Here is an 11,969-nt window from a genome sequence, read left to right on the forward strand (position 1 = left end):
CTCGTTGAATGTACGTCTCTATTGAATTTACATCTCCTAAATTAGGTACCCACCCTCTTAAATAGATTTGAAAGTCAACAAACTCAACAATTTACATCGTGCAAGTGAAGGAGAAGTTTAATTTCTATGAATAATTATAAAAAACTATAATCGATGAAGGAATGAGATAGTTATATTATTCAGTGTAACTTTTTGAGGCATCAGATGTTTTTGATGATATAAGTGATTTGAGGTACAGACACATCTTTTGTGGACCAATGATACAATCATTTTTTCGGCCACCATGTCAATGACACTGTTGCTTCCTTTGATAACCGTGATCATTGCTTATCCCTAGTCACTATTCTGATTTTGTATAATTAATTACGTTTTTAACTTTTTGAATTAAGGTGTATACATTGTTCGCAATTTTAATTATATGAAGTTTACCTTTGATATTTTCTATTATTCAAATTAAGTAACTCTTCTTAATATTCTTTTTTAAATAAAGAAATTCTCTTTTTTATTGAAAACAATCATAAAATAAAATGTTTTAAGTTTTCTTTCTCTCAAAACTGAATACCAATCCAAATATTCTCACTAAAATAGAGTGTGAATTTTTCAAGCAACAAAATGATTCCAATAATTCGTTCTTGACAACTTTTTAAACAAAACAACCTTGTGTTTGAAATGAATCTATAAGGACGTGAAGCATTTTTAGTTCAATTGACAAATAAATGAATGGGTAGTTTTCAATTGTGCTTAACTTCAAAAGTTAATTAATTTCTTGGACAAATTTGGGTACTTTTAAAATCAATAAAATTCTATAAGCAGATATAAATAGTCAAATTCCAATCGTGAAAATTTTAGCTTATTTTTATTTTGACATACAACTGATCAAGTTATAAAATCAGCGTCTAACTTTTTTACCCAAATCAAAGAATTATCTTAGTAGCTTTAATTAGTAAAGTCTTAACTTTAATGAATAAATCAGTGTGTATATATTATATATGATCATTTTAATTACATTTTGTTAAAAAAAATCAAATTTTATGTAAATTTGAAAATATATGTTAGTGATTATTAAGTTTCGATAATGATTGCCGACATAATTTGCTTACAAGAGACTAAATGCGCCGAGATTAGTAAGGAGTTGGGTTTCCTTCTGTGGGAATCTAATGATATTGGGTGGATTGAGGTTGGTGCTAGTAATAATGCAGGAGGGATCATAACTATGTGGAGAAATAGCCAATTTCAACTCGTCAACTCTGTCAGAGGCAACAATTTTTCTGTTGTTGAAGGGGTGTGGAAGGGCGGTGGAGGGGTTCTAGTTTTAATAGTTAATGTCTGCAGTCCAAGCTTTTTGAGGGAAAAGAAGGTTCTCTGGGAAGAGATCAGTGAGTTCAGACGGCTTCAGAACAATAAGGTGTGGTGTGTAATTGGAGACTTTAATTCTGTTAGAAGACAAGAAGAGAGAAGGAATTTGTCCTTAGCGTCTGACTACAACAGAGATATCAAAGGGTTTAATGACTTTATTGAAAAGTCTGAGCTTATGGATGTACCAATGGTAGGTAGAAATTTTACTTGGTACAAGGCGAATGGGTCATTTAAAAGTAGAATTGACAGGGTCTTGGTGTCCAAGGAATGGCTGGATGTGTGGTCGGATTGTAAACAATTTGTCTTAAGTAGAATTGTTTATGATCATTGCGCCTTAGTGTTTAAGGACTCGAAAGTGGATTGGGGTCCGAAACCGTTTAGAAGTTTGGATGCGTGGCAGGGTGATGGGAGGTTTAAAGATTTTGTCAGGAGCAAGTGACATAGTTACGAGTTGCAGGGGGAGGCATGTTTGTTTTTAAAGAAAAACTAAAAAAGCTGAAGGTGATTTAAAATTCTGGAATAGGGAGGTCTTTGGTTATGTGAACCTTGAAGGGGATAAAATGATCAAGAAAGTACAAGAGTTGGATGCAAGAGATGATGAAAGTGATATCGATGAGCATGGAAGGGAGGAGAGGCGGGTGCTGCTGGCATAATATAGTCGGTTCCTCTTTAAGCAAGAAGCTATTTTGAAGCAGAAAGCTCGCCATTAGTGGTTGCAACATGGGGATCTTAATACAAGCTTTTTCCATTCGGTTGTTAAGTGGAGGAGGGCGAGAAATGGTTTAAATGGAGTTTTCGTGGACAACCTATGGTGTGATAATAAAGAGGTGGTAAAGGATAAGGTTAGGAATTTTTTTAAATCTCGGTTTGATGGAGTTGACGGAGTTCCTGTCAGATTGGATAATGTTGCTTTCAGCTCAGTTTCTGGGGAGGAAAATAGAATGTTGTGTTAGGTTTAATAGTGCCAAAGTTCAAGAGGGGGGTGAATTGACCTTTTAAAACTTTCTCGCAGAAACAGTGTTTAACACAGTTTACAGAAAATAAATCGATTTATGTGAAAATGAACAGATTTATTTCAGCACTGTTTTTGTTTGAAAATCGTTTATACAGCAAGGTTAATCACAAGATTATGCAGATAGATTTTCCAGATGCACACACACTGATATTAGAATGAAAAAACCAGTGAAACACAAAAACCAGCAAACCTTAATTCCAATTCGTGTGTTTTAGGTTCAGTTAAGGGCTTGACAATTAGTGAGACAATTTATCACACACAACCTGTTTGATTAGCCTTTAACAGATTGTCAGTGTTCTTATTGAAATCAGACAGTTTACCAGGAATTAAGAACAATGAATCACAGAACAGCAAGCTTCAACTTTAAGCAATTGTTTAAGGTTCAATTAATAGCTTTGACAATTTCTTGAGCAACCTATACCAATCAATCTGTTCCAGTGGCTTTTAGCAGATTTTATATGTTCTTATCAGATTCAAACAACTTTTTCAGAAATTAAGAACAGTATGCACAGTGCCCAGAAAGAACAGATTTATTTTCAATAGAACAGATTTATTTCTTTGCTGTTTTATCAATTATGCAGAAACGAAATTGCAAAGAGTGAGAGAAAATGAACACAAGCAGTTATACTGGTTCACTCAACTGAGCTACATCCAGTCTTCACCAAAACCAGGTGGAAATCACTAAAACACAGTACAACCAAGTACAATTCCCACTGTTCTTGAAACCTACAAGAACTTAGGTACTCTTGCTGAAAAAACCTATTTCAGCTCACACACACACTCTCCAAGAAAATCTATCAAGAAGAGTGTTCAACCAAACAATTACAAGAAATGAGAAGTGAAACGACTACACTTGATTGAGGATACAAAGATCTGCCTTAAACCAGTAGGCAAGATTGCTAGAACAGTAGCTGCACCTCACACCAAGCTTTTGGAACCAAACCAAGAACAAGCACTTTGTGATTTTCGAAATCTTTGAAGAACAAATGCTAATCCTTTGTAAACACTTAACTCTCTGCTGTCAAAACTTGTTTTTGCAAATGTATGAATTAGTATTAAACTCAGAAACAAGTTTGCATTTTATAGAAAACCAACTTATAACAGATTTTTGAAAAACAGTTAAAGCTGTTATAAAATGAACAGATTGAAAATAAAATGAACAGATTTATTTTCAAAAGCAGTTAGAGAATTTGTTAAGTGAGGAGACTTAGTCAACCATTCTGGTGCTGAGATAAAACTGAAAAACGTTTAAGCTTGACATGGCACCAGAGACAAAAAGAATCTATTCATTTACAGATGAACAGATTTATTTTTCAAAACGAAAACAGAGAAAGTTTAACTATTTAAAACTCAGTCGTTTTGAAAAGAAGAAGACTTAGTCAAAATACCTGATGCACAAAATCTAATTTTTACAAGACTTAGCCAAGGCATCAGTGTAAAAATGAATCTATTTATTTAGAAAAGAACAGATTTATTTTTATGTAGTAAACGCGTTTTTTGTAAAACATGTGAAAAACAGTTTAAGAAAACTTATGCTTGTTCTTATCACATGGCCAGTGGTTATGAGGTGAGTTACTCAGCAAAAAGCTCACTCTTAGACAACCTCTAGGCACTACCTAAGACACACTTAAAGCAAAGCAAAATACAAATGAAATGTACATATAAGTCTTCATCAAACACAATCTTGAAGGGGCAGCAACCATCTTCAACATGTTGGTCGAAGATATATCTGAAGAAGAAGTTAAATTTGCAGTTTGGAGTTGTGAAAGCTCGAAGAGTCCCGGTCCCGATGGCTTTAACTTTGGCTTTTTAAAGTTCTGTTGGGAGATTTTAAAAGAGGATGTTCTGAAGGCAGTGAATGAGTTTGCAGGTGGAGGAAGTTGGCCTAGGGGGTCAAATGCGACTTTCATCTGTTTGGTTCCCAAGATAGACAATCTGCAACAGCTAAGTGACTTCAGACCTCTTTATTTGGTTGTTTGTTTATACAAAATTGTTTCAAAGGTTTTGTCTCTTCGGTTGAAGAAGGTGATGAGTAACTTGATTGATTCATGGCAATCTGCACTTTTGGAAGGAAGGGGATTATTGGATAGTGTCCTCGTGGCAAATGAGGTTTTAGAGGAGGTGAAGAATAGATGTGTTTACTTTAAAGTTGATTACGAGAAGGCCTATGACTCTGTAAGCTGAGAGTTTTTATTTTACATGCTTGGAAGGTTAGGCTTTTGCGAAAAATGGATCAGATGGATTAAATCATGTTTGGAATCCTCCTCTGTGTCGATGTTTGTAAATGGGAGTCCTACCTCAGAATTCTGCCCAAAGAGGGGTCTATGTCAAGGCGGCCCTCTTACGCCTTTCTTGTCTCTTATTGTGGCGGAAGGATTGGCAGGTGAATGATACAAAAGTCTGGAGGTTGGGATACAAAAGATTAAGGTAAACATGCTTCAATAGGTGAATGATACTCTGTTTTTATGTGAAACGAATTTTAAATGGGTTTGCAATTTTAAAGTCATTATGCACTGTTTTGAATTAGCCTCTGGTTTGAAGGTTAATTTCTCGAAGAGTAGAATTGGAGAGGTGGGGGTTGACTGTTAGAATATATGGCCTAAAACAAGAGGGAGGGGCGGGGGGTGAATTGTTTTTAGAGGATTTTCGCAAACTTTGAGTGTATAATGAAATTCAATGCTGAATTACAGAGAAAGAAATCAAGGAAACAAAGAAGCAAAACTGTTTTAAGATTATATCAGAAAAACAATCGGTTGTTTATACCAGTTAGAACATAAACAACTTAAAAACAGAATTTAAAGAGTTAAGGATAAGAGATAAGCACACAAACAATTTATACTAGCTCACTCTTACACCAAGAGCTACATCCAGTCCCTAAAAACCACTGGGTATTCCACTATTCAATCAAAACCAGATTACAAACACCACACACCAAAGTAGTGACCTTGAACCCCTCAAGGAACACACTACCTTTGGCAAACCACATCAAGAATGTTGATCTTGAACACCTCAAGAACACACAACACTCCTTGGCAACACAATTACAGAAATACAGTAATCAAGGAAGAAGGGAATAGAATACACCTGGGTATTACAAAGCTTAAAGTTCAGAGTTACAACCCAATCCTATTCCACACACTTAAGAATGATCCACAACTCTTTCAATTCTTGGAAAAACTGTTTTGATAAACTCTTTCTCTTACTCCAAGATTAGGGGCGTAAAACCACCTTTATATAGACCACCCAAGTGGTCAAAAGCATTTAATAAAGGAGCCAAGTTAGTTAGGATCATTTAAAACATATTAAAACCGTTTAACAAAATTTTGTTAAGGTTTTCAGGAAAACAATCGGTTGTTTTGTCGAAACAATCGATTGTTTTGGTTTGACAGCAAAGTCAACCAAGTCAAACAGCTTTCAACCTTTTTCAAAAACTACTAAGGTAAAACAACCTGATGAAATTTTGACAGCTTTTTAGAAAACACATCTTTTCAAAAGGTTAAAGATTCAAATGAACTTGGATCATCTTAAATAGTGAATTAACAAGTTTCAAACAACTAGACAACACACACACCCAACAACAAGGTCTTCAAGCTTTCCTCTTGGATTTGGAGACATCAAAGCATCTTGTTCAACATTGATCACACTATGATCCAGCAGTATGCAGCAATCCTTAATTGCGAAGTTATGAAAACTCCTTTCAAATATTTGGGGTTGCTCGTGGGGGGGAGCCACAAGAGAGTCTCGTTCTGGGACAGTGTGTTAGAAAGAGTTAAGAGCAGCTTGGGTAGATGGAAAGGTAGATTTCTCTCGTTGGCCGGGAGAGTTTGTCTTATTAAGTCGGTTCTTTCTGCTATTCCGCTATTTTATTTATCTATGTAGAAGTTGTCTGATGCTGTGTTAAAGGAGATTGAAAAAGTTCATAGAAGGTTTTTATGGGGCTGGGGATCTGAAGGAAGGAAAGTAGTGTGGGTTTCGTGGAAAAAGGCTTACGAGCCTAGAGAAGCTGGTGGTCTTGGTATTTTGAATTTAAGGTTTTTCAATGCGGCTCTGCTGAGAAAATGGATTTAATGTCAGGAGACTGAGAAGGGTGGTTTGTGGAAGGAAATCCTTAAGTCTAAATACGAAGGTTGGAGAAAATTGCAAGAACAAAGGAGTAATGCTAAGGAATCCAGCTGGTGGAGAAACTTGAAGGGGTTTGAGGGATGGAGGAATGGGGTAGATCCTTTGAGAATTGTTGCGAGTGGAGAGTGGGAAACGGGAAGGATGTCTTGTTTTGGAAAGATGTTTGGGTGGGCAACGAAGATCTGAAAAGTAAATTCCCAAGATTTTTTTCTTTGTGTGGTAATAAATAAGGTAGTGTATAGTCTTGCGGGGAGTGGGTTAATGATAGATGGGAGTGGAAGTTAGTCTGGAGGAGAGGTCTGCTTGATTGGGAAATCTTTCAGGAAGTCCAACTGTTACAAGAAGTGCATGGAAAGACCTCTGTCTTGAACAACACTCCTTGGTAAACCAACTACAGAAATACAATAATCAAGGAAGAATGGAATAGAATACACCTGGGTATTACAAAGCTTAAAGTTCAGAATTACAACCCAATCTTATTCCACACACTTAAGAATGATCCAAAGCTCTTTCAAATCTTGGAAAAACTGTTTTGATAAACTCTTTCTCTTACTCCAAGATTAGGAGTGTAAAACCACCTTTATATAGACCATCAAAGTGGTCAAAAGCATTTAATAAAGGAGCCAAGTTAGTTAGGATCATTTAAAACATATTAAAACCGCTTAACATAATTCTGTTAAGGTTTTCAGGAAAACAATCGGTTGTTTTGTCGAAACAATCGATTGTTTTGGTTTGACAGCAAAGTCAACCAAGTCAAATAGCTTTCAACCTTTTTCAAAAACTACTAAGGTAAAACAACTTGTTGAAACTTTGACAGCTTTTTAGAAAACACATCTTTTCAAAAGGTTAAAGATTCAAATGAACTTGGATCATCTTAAGGAGTGAATTAACAAGTTTCAAACAACTAGACAACACACTCACCCAACAGCAAGGTCTTCAAGCTTTCCTATTGGATTTGGAGACATCAAAGCATCTTGTTCAACAATCTCCCCCTATTTGATGAAGACAAATCCCTGATTTGTTTGTGTTGTTGTTTTTTAACTTGATAGATCCTGCAAAACAGAATTTGCGCATATACAAAGCAAGTATACCAGTAGGATACCAAGGCACACAAAACCAATATTTTGCATAAGCCATTTTGTAAAGAAAACCAGAAAACCAATGCCAAACATAGTATTGTGTGCAGCATAACTAAGGTGAATAAGAGCATGGCAGCAACAGAATTTAAACCATGATAAAACCAGATAACACCAGAGTGTAGCAACAACACTACAACACATAAAACCACACCATTCTCCCCCTATTTGTCTTCTCAAATAGAATGAAAGAAGGGATAAAAACATAATTAAGAAAAACCAGAATACCAGTATGTGTAGCAGCACCATTGCAACAACAAATCTTTGATACCATATCAGAATTGCAGCAAAAACTATGGTGTATCAGAGCTATGACAACAGCAGAATCAAAGTACCATAGACCCCAGAAATTTCAGCAAGGAGACCATAGTTTCTCCCCTTATCTTTTCTTCATCCAGCAATTCAAGTTGGTCAAATGATTGCTCAAGAGGCGGATTTGGTATAAATATTCTTTCTTCTGTTAAGAGCAAACCTTCTAGAAGTTCCAATACATTCACAAATATTCATCAACCTCATGACCACCAATGTGGTTGCCATTCATAAAAAGCTTTGAATTTCAAGGAAAACAAAGAATATATCTCTTTATGATCTAATTCAGAGGCACAAAGAATGCATATTTCACTCATAAGGGGTTATGAAAGAAAAGAAACAGTTGTAAAAATGCATAAGAAATCATAACAGCTTTATTCAAATGTTCCAGAGGTAAAACAATCGGTTGTTTTTCTGAGACAGCAAGAAAAAGTTATTTTTCAAAGCAAATCATCTTTCAAAGTCATGGGAAATGCATAATGAAATACATTCATACCTTTGCATTACCTCAAGCATGTTTAGAATCTCATTTGATCTTATGAAGCCAAAAGCATAGGATGAACATATACAACTTACTTTACAAAGGATGGACATATACAAGTTTATAAGTCTCTCATGCCACACTGCCTTGGAGCTTGCTTAAGCCCATACAAGGCCTTTTTCAACTTGCATACATGGTTAGGATGTTGATGATCTTCAAAGCCCGGTGGTTGTTCAACATAGACTTCATCATTGATGACTCCATTGAGCAAATCACTCTTAACATCCATTTGAAACAATTTGAATCTACTCATACAAGCAAAGGCCAGCAGCAACCTTACAACTTCTAATCTTGCAACTAGAGCAAAGGTTTCACCATAATATATTCTTGATTATAACCTTTAACCACAAGCCTTGCCCTTTTCCTTGTAATTACTCCAGATTCATCCAGCTTGTTTCTGAAAACCCATTTGCATCCAATGATGTTCTCCACTGAAAGATCCCTTGGAATTCTCCATTCCTCTGGTAAGTCTTCCTGTTGCAGAATTTCAACCAGTTGTTTCGCAGAATCAATCGGTTGTTTTTCTGGACAGAATTCCAGCTTCTCCGAGGTGATGTTCTGCTCATCTTCTTCTGCATAAACCTTTGTAGAACCCTGATCCCTATGAATGATTTCATCAAACACCACATGGACAGACTCCTCCACAGTTATAAGCCTTCAACAACACTAGATCAGACTCTTTATTCTTGAAGTTTCATTACATAGGTCATGAATTTTGACTTGTCAAGGATATGAGTAAGGTGTATGCTCTTGAACCATAAGCATCACTTTGATCATTCTTCATCATAACACCTGTACTTGAAAGGTCCTGTAACACAGAATTGATGCATATACAAAGCAAGTATAGCAGCAAGATAACAAGACACACACAAACCAGTTTTATGCATATACAACATTAGCAGAAAAACCAGAAAAATTGAAGTAATCAAGTGCTTTCAAGTGCAGAGAAGCAACAACATAATGCATCAGTTTTTAAAGCTATCTTATACAACCAAATCAAGCATAAACAACTCCCCCTATTTGCTCTCAAAAATAGACAATGAGAAGGGCTGTACAAAGCAGAAATCAGAATGATAACATAGTAGACCAGCAGTACAAACAAGTTTGACATTTCAAGAAATAGAAAATGATATAGATCTTTCAAGAAAACAAGTGGATATTATCTTTTATTATCAAATTCTGAGGCACATTCAATGTATATTTGTCCAAAAGCAAGATTTGAAAAGGAGAAATGGTTTAATCATGCATAAGCAAACTTGGCAGTATTATACAAAGGTGTCAGAGGAAAAACAATCGGTTGTTACGAAAAAAACAATCGGTTGTTTTACTGTGACAGAAAAAAAGAACATTTTTCATAACCAGAAATTATCTTTTAAATTGATGAAAATGCAGTATGCAATTTGTTCATACCTTTGCACAGAGAACCCCAATAGATTCACTAAAAAAGAAGACTTTGAGTTGTTCATATGGTCACAAGGCACATTTACATAAATTGAGAAATGAAAACACACATACTCTCTTTGAAGTTTCTCTTTTGATCAACACTATGCATGTGTCAAGGATGTCTCTTGACATTCAAAGAACCTTGCAAGACATATACAGTTAAAAGTACAGGCACAGAGGCAGACTTTGCTTTTGATGGTTTTCCCTTTAGCAGTCACTCTTCAAGTCCAAAAGTGATTCTTGGCTTCCAAGGATACCTACAACAAAAGATTAAGAAGCAAGATTTGGTCCCCTTATGAATTTTGGTCCAATGATGTTAGTAGGAACCTTAGAAACCTTAGGAACCCATTTCAAAATACCTTTAGGAACAAAAAACCATCTTACTCTGCAGAATCTAATAGTGTGGCCCCTTTTCATGAAGTAATGACAAATTTCAACCGGTTATTTCGATAAAATAACAGGTTGTTTTTCAAAGAAACTTGAAAAGGGTTTTGAAACAAATTTGTTCTTGCTGTTTGGATTAAACCCCAACCCAACCTTGCCAAAAACACATTTTTGAGAAGCAAGAACAGTTTCAAGATTGGATTGGCCTTTGGAAAACTTGTCCATGGTTTTTAAAAGATAGTGAACCTTCTTTTGAAGAGATTCACAATTTTCACAAGAACTTGAATCAACACACTTACAAGAAGAGTTTTGGTAAATCATTTCCAAATTTTCAAAATCAGTTTTTGAATTGTTCAACTCTTCCAAGATCTTGACTCTATTTTCCAATGAGTTGTTTAAACATTTCAACTGTTTATTTTAAAGGGTCAACCTATTCCCTTCCTTATGAGTTTCTTTAAAAGCTTGAAGAAGTTGACTATAATTTTCATTATTTAAAGAAGGACAAGAACTTACACTACTTGCATCATCTTCTTCTTTGGCCATCAAACACATATTGGCTTCTTTTTTATTTTGCTTTCTTTTCCTTCTTGCTTGATTTGATCCAGATTCTTCTTTTGTCATAAGACAAACCTCGTTTCTGGATTTTTTAGAGAAAGATTCAGCAAAAGATTCTTCTTTGTCCATCAAGGCACACCATGGATTCGTGTGATACTCTTCAAGGGTATTCCACATTTCTTTGGCAAAACTACATTCTGAAACCTTGAGCAATTCATTAGAATCAAGTGCAGATACAATGATGTTCAGAGCTACACAATCAAGATGTTCTCTTTCAGAAAAAACATTTTCAGATATAGGCATGAGATAGTTATTTGTAATAACATTCCAGATTTTTCTATCTATAGATTCAACAAAGAATTTCATTCTTATGCACCACAATTCATATATCGTACCACAGAACAAAGGTGGTTTGCTTAAACAGGCACCTTCCCCAAAAGAAAACTTTTCAACCATTTAAAAAAGATTTAGGATCAAAACTTGAATATCTTTCAAGAACCAAGCTCTTGATGCCAATTGTTAGAATATATGGCCTTAAACAAGAGGGGGGTGAATTATTTTTAAAGGATTTTCGCAAACTTTGACTGTATAATGAAATTCAATGCTGAATTACAGAGAAAGAAATCAAGGAAACAAAGAAGCAAAACTGTTTTAAGATTATATCAGAAAAACAATCGGTTGTTTCTTCGAAACAATCGGTTGTTTATACCAGTTAGAACATAAACAACTTAAAAACAGAATTTAAAGAGTTAAGGATAAGAGATAAGCACACAAGCAATTTATACTGGTTCACTCTTACACCAAGAGCTACATCCAGTCCCCAGAAACCACTGGGTATTCCACTATGCAATCAAAACCAGATTACACACACCACACACCAAAGTAGTGACCTTGAACCCCTCAAGAAACACACTACCTTTGGCAAACCACACCAAGAATGTTGATCTTGAACACCTCAAGAACACACAACACTCCTTGGCAACACAACTACAGAAATACAGTAATCAAGGAAGAAGGGAATAGAATACACCTGGGTATTACAAAGCTTAAAGTTCATAATTACAACCCAATCCTATTCCACACACATAAAAATGATCCACAGCTCTTT

At 35.4% G+C, this 11,969-nt stretch overlaps 1 protein-coding gene across 1 annotated transcript; it reads left to right on the plus strand.

Annotated features, from left to right (window-relative positions):
* Window positions 1-1,075: 1,075 nt before the first annotated feature.
* On the plus strand, window positions 1,076-1,795 carry LOC137834029 (uncharacterized). Its single transcript, XM_068642097.1, has one exon. It carries the CDS (start codon window positions 1,076-1,078, stop codon window positions 1,793-1,795), a length of 720 nt encoding a protein of 239 aa, XP_068498198.1.
* Window positions 1,796-11,969: the final 10,174 nt, after the last annotated feature.

Source organism: Phaseolus vulgaris, chromosome 11 (assembly GCF_051622355.1).
Source record: "Phaseolus vulgaris cultivar YP4 chromosome 11, ASM5162235v1, whole genome shotgun sequence".
Lineage (NCBI taxonomy): Eukaryota > Viridiplantae > Streptophyta > Magnoliopsida > Fabales > Fabaceae > Phaseolus > Phaseolus vulgaris.